Source organism: Heptranchias perlo, chromosome 6, assembly GCF_035084215.1.
Source record: "Heptranchias perlo isolate sHepPer1 chromosome 6, sHepPer1.hap1, whole genome shotgun sequence".
In the NCBI taxonomy this organism is placed as follows: Eukaryota; Metazoa; Chordata; class Chondrichthyes; order Hexanchiformes; family Hexanchidae; genus Heptranchias; species Heptranchias perlo.
This window is the reverse complement of record NC_090330.1, coordinates 3,200,072-3,223,266: the sequence shown is the minus strand read 5'-3', so window position 1 is coordinate 3,223,266 and position 23,195 is coordinate 3,200,072. Positions and strand designations below refer to the sequence as shown.

At 47.5% G+C, this 23,195-nt stretch overlaps 1 protein-coding gene across 2 annotated transcripts in view; it reads right to left on the bottom strand.

Moving 5' to 3' along the window:
* LOC137322682 (cGMP-dependent 3',5'-cyclic phosphodiesterase) overlaps positions 1-23,195 on the bottom strand; it is a 275,396-nt gene that overhangs the window by 93,849 nt on the left and 158,352 nt on the right. For both annotated transcript variants that reach the window (XM_067985615.1, XM_067985616.1), the window contains exons 8-10: positions 18,649-18,701; positions 11,250-11,324; positions 2,045-2,086 (exon numbers count right to left, since the gene is read on the bottom strand). In XM_067985615.1, coding sequence (XP_067841716.1) covers positions 2,045-2,086; positions 11,250-11,324; positions 18,649-18,701 — 170 coding nt within the window. The remainder of the gene's footprint in view (positions 1-2,044; positions 2,087-11,249; positions 11,325-18,648; positions 18,702-23,195) is intronic.

The window sequence follows — 23,195 nt, the reverse complement described above, 5'->3', positions numbered from 1 at the left end:
TTCTTTTTAAAAAAACATATCGCGACTTTACAACTTTTTGTTCCCCTCCTGTCTGCTTCCTTCTGGCTCTCATCCTCCATTTAGTAGGTGGGAGTGAGCCGTGATTGGCTAATAATCAGTTGCCAAAGGCTGTTTCTGCTAGCCAATCAGAAGGCACAAGAGTGCTGGTTGACTTGGCTGCACATGGCCAATCCCTGGTGTGTTTATATTGGTCGAGGCGACAGGTTAAAAATACCACGAATGTCGGATTCATGCTTTACACTAAAGTCAACACTGTTACTCCTGACAACTGAGTACTATTAGTACTGTCAAATCCAGTGGTGAGTGAAAGTAGAATTGTAATAACACATTGAGAGGATAGTTAGCACAGTAATATCAGGTGGTGAGTATCATTGGTACTGTAATATCAGGAAGTGAGTGCCATTGGTACTGTAATATCAGGAAGTGAGTGCCATTGGTACTGTAATATCAGGAAGTGAGTACCATTGGTACTGTAATATCAGGAAGTGAGTGCCATTGGTACTGTATTATCAGGTGGTGAGTATAATTGTTACTGTAATATCAGGTGAGTACCATTTGTACTGTAATATCAGGAGGTGAGTATCATTGGTACTGTAATACCAGGAAGTGGGTACTATTGATAGTGTAATATCAGGAAGCGAGTACCATTGGTTCTGTAATATCAGGAGGTGAGTATCATTGGTACAGCAATATCAGGATGTGAGTACCATTGGTAACTGTATTATCAGGAGGTGAGTACCATTGGTACTATATCAGGTGAGTACCATTGGTACTGTAATATCAGGAGGTGAGTACCATTGGTACTATATCAGGTGAGTACCATTGGTACTGTAATATCAGGAGGTGAGTACCATTGGTACTATATCAGGTGAGTACCATTGGTACTGTAATATCAAGAGGTGAGTTCCATTGGTACTGTAATATCAGGTGGTGAGTATAATTGTTACTGTAATATCAGGTGAGTACCATTGGTACTGTAATATCAGGAGGTGAGTACCATTGGTATTGTAATATCAGGAGGTGAGTACCATTGGTACTATAATATCAGGTGAGTACCATTGGTACTGTAATATCAGGAAGCGAGTACCATTGGTTCTGTAATATCAGGAGGTGAGTATCATTGGTACAGCAATATCAGGATGTGCGTACCATTGATACTGTTATATCAGGGGGTGAGTATCATTGGTATTGTAATATCAGGTGGTGACTACCATGGTATTGTAGTATCAGGAGGTGAGTACCATTGGTACTGTATCAGGTGAGTACCTTTTGTACTGCAATATCAGGAGGTGAGTACCATTGGTACTGTAATATCAGGTGGTGAGTATAATTGTTACTGTAGTATCAGGAGAATATCATTAGTACTGTAATATCAGAAAGTAACTACCATTGGTCAAGTAATATCAGATGGTGAGTACCATTAGTACTGTAATATCTGAGTACCATTAATAGTTTACTATCAGGTGGTGAGTACCATCAGTACTGTAATATCTGAGTACCATTAGTACTGTAATAAGATGTAGTGAGTATCATTATCACTGTAATACCAGGTGGTGAGTACCATTAGTACTGTAATATCTGAGTACCATTAGTACTGTAATAAGATGTATTGAGTATCATTCTTCCTGTAATATCAGGTGGTAAGCACCATTAGTACTGTAATATATGAATACTGTAATATCATGTAGAGAACTCCCCTGCTCATTTATGTCTAGTTAAACAGGCAGACGGGGCCGTGGTTTAACGTCTCGTCTGAAAGACGGCACCTCCGACAGTGCAGCACTCCCTCAGTGCCGGCACTGGGAGTGTCGGCCTCGATTTTGTGCTCAAGTCTCTGGAGTGGGATTCGAACCCACGACCTTCTGACTCAGAGGCGAAAGTGATACCCACCGAGCTGAATACAAGCAAAATTGCTCGGCCCAGCGCGAGACAGAAATCTCCCTGGATTTGCTGGCTAATAAATAACTCAAACAGAATACAGATCAGGCGCGATGGACCACGATTCAAACCTTTGGGAACTCACCGGGAAGGTGATCTCCTCTCCCAGGACCTTATCTCCGACAACCTGCAGGGAATGGGGGGTGGGGGGATGGGAAATCAGAGCAATGAGTTAAAACATTTATTCAGAGGGTAACAAGGAGGTGAGTGCAACTGGAGTGACGAGATGTTATTCCAACCAGCGTTGGCTTCTGCCTCTGATGACCTACAGATTTGGACTCCTCAGTCACCCGGGATTTGGATTGCTCTGGGCAGCACTGCCGCCGCGGTTAGGCAGGTAACAGCACTGCCCACTTTGGTACAGAGAATACGCCAGAAAGGTCACCCCTGCTCTGGATTTGAACACACTGATCCCAGTTAGGATGGCAGCAGAAAGTATTACCATTGGCCTCAGTGCCTCTGGTTAAGGGAGCGTAAGGAAAGGGTTCTTGGTATCATAGTAGGTACTGGAGGAGGCCATTCGGCCCATCGTGCCTGTGCCGGCTCTTTGAAAGAGCTATCCAATTAGTCCCACTCCCCCGCTCTTTCCCCGTAGCCCTGCAAATTTTTTCCCTTCAAGGATTTATCCAATTCCCTTTTGGATGTTATTATTGAATCTGCTTCCACCGCCCTTTCGGACTGTCTCGAAGTCCGCTAGTATGGTACTGTGACTGATTTCTCTTTGTGTTAACTTTTAGCTTTTGTCTGTTAAGCGAGTCTTTGTTAGAATGAAAGTGTAATCATAAGGCAGGCTTTGCTAAATGTGTGTTTAATCCAGAATGCAGTGAAAATCAATGGTCGGTTCAGACAGTAAACTTAATTAAAAGACATTCTGGTGACATACCTATCATCAATCTCATTGGAACGTGTAAAATTCTTAGAGGGCTTGACAGGGTAGATGCAGAGAGGCTGTTTCCCCTGAGTGGAGAGTCTAGAACTAGGAGACATGGGGGGTGATTTTAAACCCCAAGAACGGGTGGGTTGGGGACGGGTGGGAGTTGAAAATAGTTGGGTTTTTTTGGGTCGTAACCGCAAAATTTTCGGACTTTGTGTTCCCAGTGGGAAGCCTGTACTTTTCCGCGCTGACTTTAAACCCGGAAATAAAGCCGGGTTGCGTTCGCGGCCCAAAAAACAACTATTTTCAACTCCCACCCGCCCCCAACTCACCCGTTCTTGGGGTTTAAAATCACCCCCCATAGTCTCAGGGTAAGGGATCTGCGATTTAGGACTGAGATGAGGAGGAGTTTCCTCACTCAGAGGGTGGTGAATCTTTGGAATTCTCTGACCCCAGAGGGCTGTGGATGCTGAGTCATTGAATATATTCAAGACTGAGATGGATAGATTTTTGGACTCTAGGGGAATCAAGGGATATGGGGATCGGGCGGGAAAGTGGAGTTGAGGTCGAAGATCAGCCATGATCTGATTGAATGGCGGAGCAGGCTCGAGGGGCCGTATGGCCTACTCCTGCTCCTATTTCTTATGTTCTTATGTTCTTATTAGTTGATCAAAAGTTCTGCAGCAGACAGCAAAGCTTTCTTGGTTAATTCGAGCCTTGAAAGATAAACACCTGCCTGAGAAAGATTGTGGATCGAGAAAGTTAAGGAGTGTGAGTCAAGTTAGGGGGTTATGGATCGATGGCTGCACGGCCAGAATAGGCAAATCAGTGTTGGAACATAGAAACATTTAAGGGGAAGCTAAATAAATGCATGAGGGAGAAAGGAATAGAAGGATATGCTGATAGAGGGAGATAAAGTAGGGAGGGAGGAGGCTCGTGTGGAGCATAAACACCGGCACGGACCAGTTGGGCCGAATGGCCTGTTTCTGTGCTGTACATTCTATGTAATTCCATGAATGATAATTGTGTATTAGGTGATGCTGTGGAACATGCGAATTGTCACGCACAAGGGGAAAAAAAAGGTATAAAAAGTGGGTGTTAGGACTTTGATTAGGATCTGATCAGCCAAGTACACCGAGCTCGGAACTGGAACGTGTTTGGATTCTCCGGCTAAAGACTCACAAGGTTTTGCGTAAGTGCTGCTGTTAAGTGTGCATTTAATTACTGTCCATTATAATTATTACTGTAAGCTTAATAAATCTGTGACCGTCTCACATTCAATGCTGTGAACCGTATTATTTTGAGGAGTGACTCAAACAATTATCAAACAAAATTTGACCCCGAACCACAAAAGGAGATATTAGGACAGGTGACCAAAAGCTTGGTCAAAGAGGTAGGTTTTAAGGAGCGTCTTAAAGGAGGAGACATAGGCGGAGAGGTTTAGGGAGGGAATTCCAGAGCTTAGGGCCAAGGCAGCTGAAGGCACGGCCGCCAATGGTGGGGAGAAGGAAATCGGGGATGCACAAGAGGCCAGAATGGGAGGAGCGCAGAGATCTGGGAACAACACCACCTGCACGTTCCCCTCCAAGTCACTCACCAGCCCGACTTGGAAATATATCGCCGTTCCTTCATTGTCGCTGGGTCAAAATCCTGGAACTCCCTTCCTAACAGCACTGTGGGAGAACCTTCACCACACGGACTGCAGCGGTTCAAGAAGGCGGCTCACCACCACCTTCTCAAGGGCAATTAGGGATGGGCAATAAATGCCGGCCTCGCCAGCGACGCCCACATCCCGTGAACGAATAAAAAATAAAAAAATCTGGGAGGGTTGTAGGGCTGGAGGAGGTTACAGAGATAGGGAGGGGGGGCGAGGCCACGGAGAGATTTGAAAACAAGGATGAGAATTTTAAGTGAGAACAACCATCCTCTAACGAGAGGGGAAAATCAGCCAAGGATTCTCGTTCCTCACTGCCACTCAGTGACCCCGGGGGGGCGGGGGGGACGGTGGGGGGAGTGAGCATGTGGAGCAAGGACAAGATCAGGCTTGGCTGTGATGGAAATGACCCTTCACAAGGGCAATTACCCTTGGGTCGACATTGGGCACAGTAGTGGCTCTGGTGCAACCCAGAGGAAATGGCAGAGACGTTAAACAAACATTTTGTATCTGTCTTCACAGCAGAAGACACAAAAAACATACCGGAAATAGTGGGGAACCAAGGGGCTAATGAGGGTGAGGAAATTAAAGTAATTAAGATTAATAAAGAAAAAGTACCGGAGAAATTAATGGGGCTAAAAGCCGACAAATCCCCTGGACCCGATAGCCTGTATCCTAGGGTTTTAAAAGAGGTGGCTGCAGAGATAGTGGATGCATTGGTTGTGATCTTTCAGAATTCCCTAGATTCTAGAACAGCCCCCGCGGATTGGAAGGTAGCAAATGTAACCCCAAGAAAGGAGGGAGAGAGAAAACAGGGAACTACAGGCCAGTTAGCCTGACATCGGTAGTCGGGAAAATGCCAGAATCTATTATTAAGGATGTAGTAACAGGGCACTTAGAAAATCAAAATATGATTATCGTTTTATGAAAGGGAAATCGTGTTTGACAAATCTATTAGAGTTTTTTGAGGATGTAACTAGCAGAGTAGATAAAGGGGAACCAGTGGATGTCGTATATTTGGATTTTCAAAAGGCATTCGATATGGTGCCACATAAGAGGCTGTTACACAAGGTTAGGGCTCATGGGATTGGGGGTAATATATTAACATGGACTGAGGATTGGTTAATGGACAGAAAACAGAGAGTAGGGATAAACAGGTCATTCTCAGGTTGGCAGGCTGTAACTAGTGGGGTGTCGCAGGGATCGGTGCTTGGGCCTCAGCTATTTACAATCTATATTAATGACTTAGATGAGGGGACCGAGTGTGATGTATCCAGGTTTGCTGTCGATACAAAGCTAGGTGGGAAAGTAAGCTGTGAGGAGGACACAAAGAGGCTGCAAAGGGATATAGACAGGTTAAGTGAGTGGGCAAGAAGGTGGCAGATGGAGTATAATGTGGGGAAATGTGAATTTATCCGCTTTGTTGGGAAGAATAGAAAAACAGAATATTTTTTAAAAGGTGAGAGACTAAGAAATGTTGGTATTCAGAGAGATTTGGGTGTCCTTGTACACGAATCACAGGAAGTTAACATGCAGGTACAGCAAGCAATTAGGAAGGCAAATGGTATGTTCGCCTTTATTGCAAGGGGGTTGGAGTATTACAGTAAGGAAGTCTTGCTGCTATTATATAGGGCTCTGGTGAGACCACACCTGGAGTACTGTAAGGAAGGATATACTTGCCTGAGAGGGAGTGCAAGAAAGGTTCATTAGATTGATTCCTGGGATGAGAGGGTTGTCTTATGAGGACAGATTGAGTAGAATGGGCCTATATTCTCAGGAGTTTAGAAGAATGAGAGGTGATCTCATTGAAACGTATAAAATTCTTACAGGGCTTGACAGGGTAGATGCTGAGCTGGAGAGTCTAGAACTAGGGATCATAGTCTCAAGGTAAGGGGTCAGACTTTGATAAAGTCCCACATAAGAGGTTAGTGTGCAAAATTAAAGCACATGGGATTGGGGGGAATATACTGGCATGGATTGAAAATTGGTTGACAGGAAACAGAGAGTAGGAATAAATGGGTCTTTTTCGGGGTGGCAGGCGGTGACTAGTGGGGTACCGCAGGGATCAGTGCTTGGGCCCCAGATATTCACAATATATATCAATGATTTGGATGAGGGGACCAAATGTAATATTTCCAAGTTTGCTGACGACACAAAACTTGGTGGGATTGTGAGTTGTGAGGAGGATGCAAAGAGGCTGCAAGGCGATTTAGACAAGTTGAGTGAGTGGGCAAATACATGGCAGATGCAGTATAATGCAGATAAATGTAAAGTTATCCACTTCGGAAAGAAAAACAGAAAGGCAGAGTATTATTTAAATGGTGATAGATTGGGAAATGTTGATGTACAAAGGGACCTGGGTGTCCTTGTACACCAGTCACTGAAAGCAAACATGCAGGTGCAGCAAGCAGTTAGGAAGGCGAATGGTATGTTGGCCTTCATTGCAAGAGGATTTGGGTACAGGAGCAAGGATGTCTTACTGCATTAATACAGGGCCTTGGTGAGACCACACCTGGAGTATTGTGTGCAGTTTTGGTCTCCTTATCTAAGAGAGGATATACTTGCCATAGAGGGAGTGCAGCGAAGGTTCACCAGACTGATTCCTGGGATGGCAGAACTGTCGAATGAGGAGAGATTGGGTCGACTTGGGTCAAGTTTAGAAGAATGAGAGGGGATCTCATTGAAACATATAAAATTCTGACAGGGCCAGACAGACTGGATGCAGGGAGGATGTTTCCCCTGACTGGGGGGTCCAGAACGAGGGGTCACAGTCTCAGGATACGGGGTAGGACATTTAGGACTGAGATGAGGAGAAATTTCTTCACTCAGAGGGTGGTGAACCTGTGGAATTTTCTACCACAGAACGCAGTGGAGGCCAAGTCACTGAATATATTTAAGAAGGAGCTAGATAGATTTCTGGACACAAAAGGCATCAAGGGGTATGGGGAGAGAGCAGGAATATGACATTGAGATAGAGGATCAGCCATGATCATATTGAATGGCAGAGCAGGCTCAAAGGGCCGAATGGCCGACTCCTTCTCCTATTTTCTATGTTTCTATGTTTCTATTTAAGACTGAGATGAGGAAAAATTTCTTCACTCAGAGGGTTGTGAATCATTGGAATTCTCTACCCCGGAGGGCAGTGGATGCTGAGTCGTTGAGTATATTCAAGACTGAGATCGATAGATTTTTGGACACTAGGGGAATCGAGGGATATGGGGATCGAAGGGGAAAAGTGGAGTTGAGGTCAAAGATCAGCCATGGTCTTATTGAATGTCGGAGCAGGCTCGAGGGGCCGTATGGCCTACTCCTGCTCCTATTCCTTATGTTTTATGTTTCTTATTAGGATTAGAATGTGGAACTCGCTACCACAAGGATTAGTTGAAGCGAATAACATAGGTACGTTTAAGGGGAAGCTCAATAAACACATGAGGGAGAAAGGAACAGAAGGATATGCTGGTATGGGGAGATGAAATAGGTTGGGAGGAGGCTGATGTGGAGCATAAGTAACGGCATAGACCAGTTGGGCTGAATGGCCTGTTTTGTGTTGTATGTTCCATGTATGTAATATGTAACCCTCCAGGAATACCCTGGAATCTCCAGGAATTGAAGATTGATCTCCAGGACACTGCTACGAGCAAAACACCTGGGGAGAAAAATCATCGGGGCATTAAAAAAAACTGTTTTTTTCATTTTCTTTAAACACTTTCATTTAATAGTTACAAAAATATTGGAGATGGGGAAAAGACTGTTTCGCTAAAAGGCAAGATTAGTCCAATCAGGTAAGAAAGAGTCTGTTGCCTTTCCAATTGGCCGTGGGAAGGCGGTGGGCCTGGAGGATGGACCAATGGCGGGAGCGTGGGGGCGGGGCAGTTTGTGGCGGGAGGGTCATGTGGTGAAACCTCTCGGAATACGTCCAACCAGAGTTGGCGATTCTGGAGGTCTTGAGTTCAAGTCCCACTCTGGCGAGTGGTGAAAGTGAATTAAATGAATCTGGGAATCTGTGTGCTGCTTGTTGGATTCTTGTGGAAACCCAACTTCAGGGAAGAGAACCTGCTGGACCCCCCCCCCCCCACAACCCACCAATTTGATCTGGCCCCTACGGTCCCACCTTATGTGGTTGACCCTTAACTGCCCTCTGACATGGGCCAGCAAACCACTCAGTCGTATCAAAACCACCTGCAGCGATTCAAGGACAAGGCCCACCTCCACCTCCTCAGGGCCACTGGAGATGGGCAATAAATGCCGGCCTTGCCTGCAACGCCCACATCTCCAGAACAAGTTAAAGAAAAAACATAGAATGATGCAGCACAGAAGGAGGCCATTCGGCCCATCGTGCTTCTGCTGGCTCTTTGAAAGAACAATCCAATTAGTCCCACTCCCCTGCCCTTTCCCCATAGCCCTGCAAATTTGTTCCTTTTCAAGTATTTATCCAATTCCCTTTTGAAAGTTATTATTGAATCTGCTTCCACCGCCCTTTCAGGCAGCGCATTCCAGATCATAACAACTCGCTGCGTAAAAAAAATTCTCCTCATCTCCCCCCCGGTTGTTTTGGCAATTACCATAAATCTGTGTCCTCTGGTCACCGACCCTCCTGCCACTGGAAACAGTTTCTCCTTATTTACTCTATCAAAACCCTTCATGATTTTGAACACCTCGATTAAATCTCCCCTTAACCTTCCCTGCTCTGAGGACAACAATCCCGGCTTCTCCAGTCCCACTCCACCAGGCCCCTTCCCCCCCACAGCCCTGCAAATTATTTTTCTGATCAATTCTTTGTCCGATTCCCTTTTGAACCTGACTATTGAAGCTGCTCCCACCAACCACGCCATCAGGCAGCGCGTTCCAGCTCTCGAGCAGCTGGAGGACAGTTACGAGCTTAGGCCGTTATTAGCAGGGAAAGCTGGATGGATGGAAGATAACATATGCTGATTAGCTTGGCTCCATTGAGATGTTGGCCCTGAGTGTAACACTGCGAGGATGATGAAATGAAGAAGCACTTTATCCAAAGAATTTTAATGACTGTATTCATTGTAAGAGCTCTAGAGTGAATGGAGGCCGCCTTCCTTCACAGGAGCTGACAAAGTACTGCATTCGAACATGATTAAAGCCTTTCCTGCTCAACTTCACCGCTCCTTCAGTTAGACACCAAGGATTCATTATAAATTAACCTCGTACCGTGGATAGGATTGCCATAGCAACAGAGGTGATGTTATCTCAATATTTTTGATGAAGAATGTTCCTGCTGGGGAATAGAACAATTTTCCATTTCGTGCGTGCAGAGTCAGTCAAACACTCCCAGGGCAGGTACAGCACGGGTTAGATACAGAGTAAAGCTCCCTCTACACTGTCCCATCAAACACTCCCAGGGCAGGTACAGCACGGGTTAGATACAGAGTAAAGCTCCCTCTACACTGTCCCATCAAACACTCCCAGGGCAGGTACAGCACGGGTTAGATACAGAGTAAAGCTCCCTCTACACTGTCCCATCAAACACTCCCAGGGCAGGTACAGCACGGGTTAGATACAGAGTAAAGCTCCCTCTACACTGTCCCATCAAACACTCCCAGGGCAGTTACAGCACGGGTTAGATACAGAGTAAAGCTCCCTCTACACTGTCCCATCAAACACTCCCAGGGCAGGTACAGCACAGGTTAGATACAGAGTAAAGCTCCATCTACACTGTCCCATCAAACACTCCCAGGGCAGGTACAGCACGGGTTAGATACAGAGTAAAGCTCCCTCTACACTGTCCCATCAAACACTCCCAGGGCAGGTACAGCATGGGTTAGATACAGAGTAAAGCTCCCTCTACACTGTCCCATCAAACACTCCCAGGGCAGGTACAGCACGGGTTAGATACAGAGTAAGGCTCCCTCTACACTGTCCCATCAAACACTCCCAGGGCAGGTACAGCACGGGTTAGATACAGAGTAAAGCTCCCTCTACACTGTCCCATCAAACACTCCCAGGGCAGGTACAGCACAGGTTAGATACAGAGTAAAGCTCCCTCTACACTGTCCCATCAAACACTCCCAGGGCAGGTACAGCACGGGTTAGATACAGAGTAAAGCTCCCTCTACACTGTCCCATCAAACACTCCCAGGGCAGGTACAGGGTTAGATACAGAGTAAAGCTCCCTCTACACTGTCCCATCAAACACTCCCAGGGCAGGTACAGCACGGGTTAGATACAGAGTAAAGCTCCCTCTACACTGTCCCATCAAACACTCCCAGGGCAGGTACAGCACGGGTTAGATACAGAGTATCTTTTTGATGGACCCACCAAAAGACACCTCTGTCTATAAAATTACATCGATGGCCACACCATCTTTGAAGGGAGACAATGGTAAGGAAGAAAGAATTTGCATTTATATAGCACCTTTCACAGCCTCAGGACATCCCAAAACACTTTACAGCCAACAGAGTATTTTTGAAGTGTAGTCACTGTTGTAATAGTGGCTATGGGATCTATTATATCCACCTGAGGAGACAGTCAGGGTTTAATGTCACATCCAAAAGACAGCACCCCTGACAGTGCAGCACTCCCTCAGTACTGGCACTGGGAGTGTCAGCTTGGGGTCTCTGGAGTCGAACTCACAACCTTCTAACTGAGCGGTGAGCCTGCTACCCACTGAGCCACAGCTGACACTGAGGCAAATGGTTGTCTCTCATCTGTTGTTTTCAAAACGTTTCAATGCCCAGAATTCTGAACAGAAGTGTAGAGCTCCCCGACCCATTCCCCTCCAGCCACTGCACTGACCTGACAGAAGAGCTGGTTGTTATCTTCTGATAGGACCAACATACAGCAACATGTTGACTGAGTCTCCTTCTGCAGCTGTAAGGAAAGCAGAGCCGGCATGAGTTAGTCATTTTATACACAGCATCTACGGCATCAAGGCAGCAACGCTGGCGTGCTGATATCGGCCGCCATAGTGGACAGATTCAATCTGTCACCCTCCTCCCTCGCCCCCAAAGCTTCAACTCTATTCTCTCATAACTTAAAGCCTCTCGTCCCAAAGAATTACAAAGAATTAAAAGGAATGTGCAGCACAGAAACAGGCCATTCGGCCCAACAGGTCTAGCCCGGGGTTTATGCTCCACACGAGCCTCCTCCCTCCCCACATCATCTCACCCTATCAGCAAATCCTTCTATTCCTTTCTCCCTCATGTGTTTATCCAGCTTCCCCTTAAACGAATCTATACTATTCACCTCAACTACTCCTTGTGGGAGCGAGTTCCACATTCTCACCACTCTCTGGGTAAAGAAGTTTCTCCTGAATTCCCTATTGGATTTATTAGTGACTATCTTATATTTATGGCCCCCTAGTTCTGGTCTCCCCCGCAAGTGGAAACATCTTCTCTATGTTTACCCAATCAAACCCTTTCATAATTTTAACGACCTCTATCAGGTCTCCTCTCAGCCTTCTCTTTTCTAGAGAAAAGAGCCCCAGTCTGTTCGGTCTTTCCTGATCATTATGGCCGCTCAGTTCTGGTATCATCTGAGTAAATCTTTTTTACACCTTCTCCAGTCCCAAGAATCATCTGAGTGAACCTCCACTGCACCCGCTCAGTGGCCTTGGCATCTTTCTTCAAGGGATCGTTCACCCATCGCCCACCGTGCTCGCTGGCCGACACTGGCTCCCTGCCCACCAACACCTCGATTTTAAAATTCTCAACCTCGTGTTCAATTCCTTCCATGGCCTCGCCCCCCACCCCCTCTATCTCTGTAACCTCCTCCAGCCCTACAACCCTCCGAGATCTCAGCACTCCTCCAATTCCGATCTCTTGCCCATCCCTGATTTTCGTCGCTCCACCATTGGCGGCCGTGCCTTCAGCCGTCTAGGCCCTGAGCTCTGGAATTCCCTCCCTAAACGTCTCTGCTTCTCTCTCCTCCTTTAAGAATCTGCTTAAAACCTACCTCTTTGACCAAGCTTGTGGTCACCTCTCCTAATATCTCCTTCTTTGGCTCAGTGTCAATTATTTTGTCTGATTACACCCCTGAGAAGCGCCTTGGGATGTTTTGCTATGCTAAAGGGGCTATATAAATGCAAGTTGCCATTGTTGCTTTGTTGTAAGGGTGACCAAGTCTGGGCACAGAATTCTAACTAACGATGCCCCTTTAAATAAATTTGCCCCCCAAAGTAGCAGGGTCTCTTTCCCCCTTCATGGCCAACGGCCCGCTGTTTGCGAAGGGTCAACAGAAATAAATTAATTCGATTCCGGGTAATTTGCATCTGGTCGAACAGAAACACACCATTACTGAATGAGCTGCATTCGCAGATAAAGGTGAGGGGTCACGAAAGGTCGTCGTTTCACCATGGTGCAGTTTGAACAGCTGAGTGTTTGCCGAGAGTTTTTAAATATTACGGCCGCCTAGTTATCGTGTTTTAACCAACGCCACATGAATTTTAAATTCTGTGCAAATAGTCTCCCTTATCTTTGCAGGCCAGTCCCGGAATATATCTCAGGCGAGAACAGCCCAGACTGAGAGAAACTCGCTTTGAAACTTTGATGCAACATTATTGTTTCATCATCACATTCAACTTCTTTCTGTGTATCGCCTTTGGTATAAAATGGTCCATGAGGGGATTGGGACACACAGTGACTCAGACACTGGTCTTTCACCTCTGGGAGCTGTGTCGAAAATCTGCCCAGATCGAAGGGATGCATGAGAATGTTTCCACTGGCAGGAGGGTCGGTAACCAGAGGACACAGATTTAACGTAATTGTCAAAAGGGCCAGAGGCGAGATGAGAATTTTTTTTTACGCAGCGAGTTGTTCTGATCTGGAACGCGCTGCCTGAAAGGGCGGTGGAAGCAGATTCAATAATAACTTTCAAAAGGGAATTGGATAAATACTTGAAGGGGAAAAGATTTGCAGGTCTGTGGGGAAAGGTCAGAGGGTGTGGGACTAATTGGATAGCTCTTTCAAAGAGCCGGCACGGACACGATGGGCGAAATGGCCTCCTCCTATGCCGAAAGATGCTATGATCCTATGATTTGATTCGTCAACAGGGAAGAGAGTCAGCCCAGTTCCCAATTTCAGATATTCCCTTTGGGCCAAATCAAATCTGTAGATAATCTTCCCAATGTTTTACTTTGAGTCAAGTTATTCCTGGCAGAGATTTTGTGAGAATGGTTGGCTGAGATACCTCAAACGCTCTCAGGACCTCCCAATGGCCTTTGATAGACAGCCGCAGACAAACTTCGTTGTAAAAAACAATACAATTGCTCGGTGGTTGAAGAAGAAGGCCCACCAGCCCCTTCTCAGGACAACTGGTGATGGCCAATAAATGTGGCCTTGTCAGCATTACCCACTCTCTAGAGCAAATAAAGAAAGGGAATGATAATATTTGGCAACCATTTAATTCAATAATTAAATTATCATTTTTTTTTAAATAATTGAAAAAAATATTAAATTATTCTTTTATTAAAGGGGTCCCTGATGATAAAACTCTTTAAAAAGGGGCTTTGATGGTGAGACTCTCTCTTTAAAAGGGGTCCCTGACAGTGAGACTCCCTCTTTAAAAGGGGTCCCTGACGGTGAGACTCCCTCTTTAAAAGGGGTCCCTGACGGTGAGACTCCCTCTGTAAAAGGGGTCTCTGACAGTGAGACTCCCTCTTTAAAAGGGGTCCCTGACGGTGAGACCCCCCTCTGTAAAAGGGGTCCCTGACGATGAGACTCCCTCTTTGAAAGGGGTCCCTGACGGTGAGACTCCCTCTGTAAAAGGGGTCTCTGACAGTGAGACTCCCTCTTTAAAAGGGGTCCCTGACGGTGAGACCCCCCTCTGTAAAAGGGGTCCCTGACGGTGAGACTCCCTCTTTAAAAGGGGTCCCTGACGGTGAGACTCCCTCTTTAAAAGGGGTCCCTGACGGTGAGACTCCCTCTTTGAAAGGGGTCCCTGACGGTGAGATTCCCTCTGTAAAAGGGGTCCCTGACGGCGAGACTCCCTCTTTGAAAGGGGTCCCTGACGGTGAGACTCCCTCTTTGAAAGGGGTCCCTGAAGGTGAGACTCCCTCTTTGAATGGGGTCCCTGACAGTGAGACTCCCTCTTTAAAAGGGGTCCCTGACGATGAGACTCCCTCTTTGAAAGGGGTCCCTGACGGTGAGACTCCCTCTGTAAAAGGGGTCCCTGACAGTGAGACTCCCTCTTTAAAAGGGGTCCCTGACGGTGAGACCCCCCTCTGTAAAAGGGGTCCCTGACGGTGAGACTCCCTCTTTAAAAGGGGTCCCTGACGGTGAGACTCCCTCTTTAAAAGGGGTCCCTGACGGTGAGACTCCCTCTTTGAAAGGGGTCCCTGACGGTGAGACTCCCTCTGTAAAAGGGGTCCCTGACGGTGAGACTCCCTCTTTAAAAGGGGTCCCTGACGGTGAGATTCCCTCTGTAAAAGGGGTCCCTGACGGCGAGACTCCCTCTTTGAAAGGGGTCCCTGACGGTGAGACTCCCTCTTTGAAAGGGGTCCCTGAAGGTGAGACTCCCTCTTTGAATGGGGTCCCTGACGGTGAGACTCCCTCTTTGAAAGGGGTCCCTGACGGTGAGACTCCCTCTTTGAAAGGGGTCCCTAACGGTGAGACTCCCTCTTTGAAAGGGGTCCCTGACGGTGAGACTCCCTCTTTGAAAGGGGTCCCTGACGGTGAGACTCCCTCTGTAAAAGGGGTCCCTGACGGTGAGACTCCCTCTTTAAAAGGGGTCCCTGACGGTGAGATTCCCTCTGTAAAAGGGGTCCCTGACGGCGAGACTCCCTCTTTGAAAGGGGTCCCTGACGGTGAGACTCCCTCTTTGAAAGGGGTCCCTGAAGGTGAGACTCCCTCTTTGAATGGGGTCCCTGACGGTGAGACTCCCTCTTTGAAAGGGGTCCCTAACGGTGAGACTCCCTCTTTGAAAGGGGTCCCTGACGGTGAGACTCCCTCTTTGAAAGGGGTCCCTGACGGTGAGACTCCCTCTTTAAGAGGGGTCCCTGACGGTGAGACTCCCTCTTTGAAAGGGGTAATAAAACCAGAAAATGCTGGAGAAGCTCAGAAAGTCAGGCAGCATCTGTGGAGAAAGAAACAGAGTTAATGTTTCAGGTCGAAGACCTTTCATCGGAACTAACGAATTAGTTCTAACTTGCTGAGCTTCTCCAGCATTTTCTGTTTTTATTTCAGATTTCCAGCGTCCGCAGTATTTTGCTCTCTAAAAGGGGTCCCTGATGGTGAGACTGTCTATTTAAAAGGGGTCCTGATGGAGAGACTCCCTTTGTGAAAGGGGTCCCTGATGGTAAAATGCGCTCTTTGAAGGGGGTCCCTGATGGTGAACTTTGCTAAGAGGCTGCTGTAAACAGTGTCGTACGTCAGCGACCAAGCTGACTTAAACAGTCTGCCATCGCCGGAATTAGTTAAACATCGGCACATGTGTATTTGCACAAGAAGGCGGGAGGGACACATCGGGGGCCGGTTTAGATAAATATTTGCAAGAAGCATTCAAGGACTCCCAGCTGTGCTTACAAGATGAAGCCCCACTCCCCTACTAAAAGCTCAGTCCCAGGGCCATGGACTGTCACTCTCAAGGAGATTAATGAAGTCCAATGGCGGTGGGACTGGCGAGGGAGATAGTCCATGTTTACGCCATGTTTAATTCACTGCGACTGATGCAGCTATCTTTACTGGGTAGATAAACAGACTCACAATAGCAGTTTACATCAGGAACCCTGGAAAGAATTGAGTCACACAACAGATGTCTGGTTGTAAAAAAAAAATTTAGGCGGGCGACAGGTGCTAATGTTATTTTTGAGATTGTGTGTGTGTGTGTGTGTGTGTGTGTGTGTTTCAGATCTCCATGGGAGGTGGGTGACGTAGGCCAAGAGAAGTGCCCACTTCAAGTTTCTTTTCCAATATGCAACATAGAACTATGAAAATTTCAGCGGCAAAGAGGCCCTAATTTCCTGCTGCCGGGCCAGGGGCTGAGCAAGGGTCAGATACCCAAAATATCAGAGAAAGGGAAAGTCACCACAAGCCCACTCCCAAATGCTGAAGCGTTGGATTAAAGAGCTTCACTGACAGAAGCTGACTTGACTGCTTTAGCCCTCCCTTTGCATTAATGGTGTTCGGCCCGAGGAGACACAGGCCAGGCATTTCCTAGAAGCTGCGTCCCGCTCCTTCGCTCTTAATATAAAGCTCTGGTCAGACCCCACCTGGAGACTGAGTTCAGTTCTGGGCCCCGCACCTCGGGAAGGATAAACTGGCCTTGGAGGGGGTGCAGCACAGATTCACCAGAATGATACCGAGGCTAAAAGGGTTAAATTATGAGGACAGGTTGCACAGACTCAGCTTGTATTCCTTCGAGTATCGAAGATTAAGGGGTGATCTAATCAAGGTGTTTTCAGATGATTAAAGGATTTGATAGGGTCGATAGAGAGAAACTATTTCCTCTGGTGGGGGGAGTCCAGAACAAGGGGGGCAGAACCTTAAAATTAGAGCCAGGCCGTTCAGGGGTGATGTCAGGAAGCACTTCTTCACACAAAGGGGAGTGGAAATCTGGAACTCTCTCCCCCAAAACGCCGTTGAGGCTGGGGGTCAATTGAAAATTTCAAAACTAGAGATGGATAGATTTTTGTTGGGTAAGGGGATTAAGGTTACAGAACTGAGGTGGGTAACAGGTGACTTTGGACCTATGGTTCCCAAAGCTTTCCACCACTGGGAGCTTTCCTTGCCTCGTGTCTGGAGGTTTCCCCCCCCCTTCCATTTTATTCATAAAATAAAACACCCTTAAAGCAGTAAGATTGTACAGTGCAATGATCAATGCAGCACGCAGTGATGGAATTCACATCAGGAAGTTATATTTCTTGTGTTGTGTCTCTTCTCAAAATGCAAAAATTTATTCCCTCAAGTATCAACACCTTGCATTTACATCACACCTTTAGTGAAGCAAGAAGTCCCAAACTTCATAAATCAGCTGTCAGAGCCGAGCTGGTCTTTGGAGAAGAGGTTGGGGATATGGAGAAATGTACGATTGGGTACCGTAGGCTGGTGGACGTGGTACTAGACCAGCTAGCGCAGAGGTTTCCAGTTCAAATCCAACCGTGCCAAGTTAGGACTAAGTGAAATCAGTAAAATCTGGTGATTTTTGGGCTGGCACCCGGTAAAGCAATCATGAGAGCTGCTGTTCCGTCATAAAATCTCAACCGGTTCACCAATGTCCTTCAGGGAAGGGAGCCTGCCACTCCTATCTGGTCTGGCCTACATGTGGTTCCAGTCCCACACTAGATGGTTGACTCTTAATGCCCTCAGGGAAACTGGGAACGGGCAATAAATACCGACTTGCCAGCTCTGCCCACAACCCAAGCGCTCATATATGTATTACAAAAAGTAGGAAGGGTGGGAGAAGGCATCATTGCTGAGGTAGAGGAGATGGATGAAAAGACGGGTGGAGAGATAGGAGGGGTGGAAGAAGACATGGTTAGAGAGCTAGGGGAAGTAGATGAAGGCAGAGTCAGAGGTGAAGGCCATTCGAAGAGGTTGGGGAGGTGGGAGTGGGAGGCCCAGTTGAAGATGCAGGTTTTAAGGAGGCTTTAAGCAAGATGGAGGAGTTTAGGGAGCAGGTTCCAGGGAGTGGGAGAAAAATGGCTGAAGAATCTGTCACCAATGCTGAAAAAATAGACACAGTTGGAAGAGCAAAGGGTGCAGAAGAGTGGAGAGGAAGAGTGGACCAAAGACTGGAAGAGGTTACGGAGGTGGGGTGAGAGCTAGAAGAGGTTACAGAAATCGGGTGGGGTGAAGGTTGGCGAAAGGTGGAGAGGGGAGTGAGACCATGGAGGGATCTATAAACAAGGGCAAGGGGTTTGAAATCATGTTTTTTTTTATTTGTTCATGGGATGTGGGCGTCGCTGGCGAGGCCAGCATTTATTGCTCATCCCTAATTGCCCTTGAGAAGGTGGTGGTGAGCCTCCTTCTTGAACCGCTGCAGTCCGTGTGGTGAAGGTTCTCCCACAGTGCTGTTAGGAAGGGAGGTCCAGGATTTTGACCCAGCAACATGTGAGCTCGGTCCTGAAACATAGTGTGCAAGCTGAAAAATAGCAAGGCCAGGACCTGCCTGCAGTCTGTAAGGGTTAATGTTTACCAGGTTACAAGGAAACAGATGAGAGCAAAAATCTTAGATCAAAATTAGTAGTGTGAAGACTTACATAGGCAATAACTTTCAGCTGAAGAGAGGAGGAATCAAGGTCATACAGTTCACCTGGAAGGAAGTGAAAGGACAATCTGTTATTCAGCAATATTTACTTAACACTCCCCCTGCCCCCCGACCCCCGACCCCCGCCTCCATCACAGGTGCTGGCCCTCTCTTGGTTGCGGTTTAAAGACACGATCGGAGAGGTAGGAAGGGTGGAAGAAGTCAGAGGTGGAGAGGTGGGAGAGATAGGAGAGATGGATGAAGATATGATTGGAGAGGTAGGGGAGATGGATGAAGATATGATTGGAGAGGTAGGGGAGATGGATGAAGATATGATTGGAGAGGTAGGGGAGATGGATGAAGATATGATTGGAGAGGTGGGGGAGATGGATGAAGATATGATTGGAGAGGTAGGGGAGATGGATGAAGATATGATTGGAGAGGTGGGGGAGATGGATGAAGATATGATTGGAGAGGTAGGGGAGATGGATGAAGATATGATTGGAGAGATGGGGGAGATGGATAAAGTTATGATTGGAGAGGTAGGGGAGATGGATGAAGATATGATTGGAGAGGTAGGGGAGATGGATGAAGATATGATTGGAGAGGTAGGGGAGATGGATGAAGATATGATTGGAGAGGTGGGGGAGATGGATGAAGATCTGATTGGAGAGGTAGGGGAGATGGATGAAGATATGATTGGAGAGGTAGGGGAGATGGATGAAGATATGATTGGAGAGATGGGGGATATGGATGAAGGTACAATTGGAGAGGAGGGGGTGATGGGTAAAGACAAGGTTATACATGCAATATCCCACCAGAGCCTTTGGTTTAATGGGAGCATTCCCGCCTTTGAGTCAGAAGTTTCGGGGTTTGAACCCCCGCTCCAGACAGTCCCAGGGAGCGGAGACCGGAGCTCCAGACAGTCCCAGGGAGCGGAGACCGGAGCTCCAGACAGTCCCGGGGAGCGGAGACCGGAGCTCCAGACAGTCCCGGCAAATGAAGACCGGAGCTCCAGACAGTCCCGGGGAGCGGAGACCGGAGCTCCAGACAGTCCCGGGGAGCGGAGACCGGAGCTCCAGACAGTCCCGGGGAGCGGAGACCGGAGCTCCAGACAGTCCCGGGGAGCGGAGACCGGAGCTCCAGACAGTCCCGGGGAGCGGAGACCGGAGCTCCAGACAGTCCCGGGGAGCGGAGACCGGAGCTCCAGACAGTCCCGGGGAGCGGAGACCGGAGCTCCAGACAGTCCCGGGGAGCGGAGACCAGAGCTCCAGACAGTCCCGGGAAGTGAAGACCGGAGCTCCAGACAGTCCCGGGGAGCGGAGACCGGAGCTCCAGACGGTCCCGGCGAGCGGAGACCGGAGCTCCAGACGGTCCTGGGGAGTGGAGACCGGAGCTCCAGACGGTCCCGGGGAGCGGAGACCAGAGCCCCAGACAGTCCCAGGGAGTGGAGACTGGAGCTCCAGACAGTCCCGGTGATGGGGACCAGAGCTCCGGCTCTGATTTCTGGGTTGACATCGAGCAGGACACTCGTGTCCGGTGAGTGTGGGTGACCCCCTCCTTATCGTGGATCGTGGGAGCCCACAAAACCCTCCTGCCGAATTGAACTAACTCCCCTATTGGCTGGTATGAAAATGATTACGACCCAATACCCCTTGCCCTCCCCCCACTGGGATTTCATGACCCCCCTTCTCCAGGCAATCCCTGAGAAACAGAGTTCTGCCCCATGTTCCAGCCCTAATCTGATTGTTGCACTGGAGAAGTTCTCAGGACCCAAATGGAATGCAGGCTCTGACAATGAATTGGTGGGCAATTCGCCCATGAGTGTCCAACCCAGTCAAGCCCAATCTATGTTCTCGCCTAACATGAACATGCTTGCACTTTTCTGACAAGACGCAATGAATCGAGATATGGAGCAGGAAGCTCAGCTGATATCGTTGCCTGCCCTAGCCCAAGGGCACTGAGGTCAACTGTGTAATTTGCCAACTGTCCTGGCAGGGGCAGTGAATTCAGCACAGGCTGGGGATTGGAACCTCAGATAGTCTTCTCTTCATGGACTGATAGGACACGGTACTTAGCTTTCCACATGAGGCCACTTGAGGGTGACAGTGCTAATTGTATTCAATGGTGGGGATTAATTGGGAACTCTCTTGTATCCATGTATAAGAGAGCTGATCTGGGATGTGGTTGTGGGTAATGTGGATCTCTGTGAATAAAGGCTTGGAAGCAACTGAAGACCAGGCTCTCGTGTTCTATCCTTCACCACCGGGCTGTCCAGCTTATAACAAACAACCCCTTCGCTTGAACGCCACTGAGGCGTAATTGTGAACTGAAGATGGAAATAATAGTGACATTATGTGTGTCAGTGTTTTACTAGTTACTCGCAGATGCAAAAATATTCAAATTATTTTTTAAAATAAGAAAATATCAAAATCTGTATCTGTATGAACTCTTGACTGTATTTAACATCCGTAGATACGGGGGGTGGTGCCAGAGGACTGGAGAATTGTAAATGTTACACCCTTGTTCACAAAAGGGTGTAAGGATAAACCCAGCAACTACAGGCCAGTCAGTTTAACCTCAGTGGTGGGGAAACTTTTAGAAACGATAATCTGGGACAGAATTAACAGTCACTTGGACGAGCGTGGATTGATTAGGGAAAGCCAGCACGGATTTGTTAAAGGCAAATCGTGTTTAACCAACCTGATTGAGCTTTTTGATGAGGTAACAGAGAGGGTCGATGAAGGCAATGCAGTTGATGTGTATATGGACTTTCAAAAGGTGTTTGATAAAGTGCTGCTTGTTAGGTTTATCATCAAGATTGCAGCCCATGGAATAAAGGGGGCAGTAGCAACATGGATACAGAATTGGCCAAGGGACAGGAAACAGAGAGTAGTGGTGAACGGTTGTTTTTTGGACTGGAGGGAGGTGTACAGTGGTGTTCCCCAGGGGTCAGTGCTGGGACCACTGCTTTTCTTGATATATATTAATGACATGGACTTGGGTGTACAGGGCACAATTTCCAAATTTTCAGATGACACAAATCTTGGAAGGGTAGTAAACAGTGAGGAGGATAGTGATAGACTTCAAGAGGATATATACAGGCTGGTGGAATGGGCGGACACGTGGCAGATGAAATTTAACGCAGAAAAATGCGAAGTGATACATTTCGGTAGGAAGAACGAGGAGAGGCAATATAAACTAGAGGGCACAATTCTAAAAGGGGTACAGGAACAGAGAGATCTGGGGGTATATGTGCACAAATCGTTGAAGGTGGCAGGGCAGGTTGAGAAAGCGGTTAAAAAAGCATACGGGATCCTGGGCTTTATAAATAGAGGCATAGAGTACAAAAGTATAGAAGTCATTGTGAACCTTTATAAAACACTGGTTCGGCCACAACTGGAGTATTGTGTCCAATTCTGGGCACCGCACTTTAGGAAAGATGTGAAGGCCTTAGAGAGGGTGCAGAGGAGATTTACTAGAATGGTTCCAGGGATGAGGGACTTCAGTTACGTGGATAGACTGGAGAAGCTGGGGTTGTTCTCCTTGGAACAGAGAAGATTGACAGAAGATTTGATAGAGGTGTTCAAAATCATGAAGGGTCTAGACAGAGTAGATAGAGAGAAACTGTTCTCATTGGCGGAAGGGTCAAGAACCTGAGGACGTAGATTTAAGGTGATTGGCAAAAGAACCAAAGGTGACATGAGGGAAAAACTTTTTTACACAGCGAGTGGTTAGGGTCTGGAATGCACTGCCCGAGGGGGTGGTGGAGGCAGATTCAATCATGGCCTTCAAAAGGGAACTGGATAAGTATTTGAAAGGAAAAAAATTTGCAGGGCTACGGGGATAGGGCGGGGGAGTGGGAGTAGCTGGATTGCTCTTGCACAGAGCCGGCGTGGACTCGATGGGCCAAATGGCCTCCTTCCGTGCTGTAACCTTTCTATGATTCTATGGAATGAGTTCCAATGAGCAAAACGCTGCAGTACTACTATTTACCTAGTCCGACATCACAATCTCCCAGTCCAACACCCAACTCTCCCAGTCCAACACCCAACTATCCTGGTCAGACATCCCACTCATCCAGGAAGGATATACTTGCCTTAGAGGGGGTGCAACGAAGGTTCGCTGGATTGATTACTGGGATGAGAGGGTTGTCCTATGAGGAGAGATTGAGTGGAATGGGCCTTTACTCTCGAGTTTAGAAGAATGGGAGGTGATTTCATTGAAACTGATAAGATTGTGAGGGGGCTTGACAGGGTAGCTGTGAGAGGCTGTTTCCCCTGTCTGGAGAGTCTAGAACTACGGGGCATAGTCCCAGGATAAGAGGTCGGCCATTTAGGAGTGAGATGAGGAAAAATTTCTTCATTCAGAGGGTTGTGAATCTTGGGAATTCTCTACCCCAGAGGGCTGTGGACGCTCAGTCATTGAGTATATTCAAGATTGAGATCGATAGATATTTGAACACTAAGGGAATCAAGGGATATGGAGACAGGGCGGGAAAGTGGAGTTGAGGTAGAAGTTCAGACATGATCTTATTGAATGTCGGAGCAGGCTCGAGGG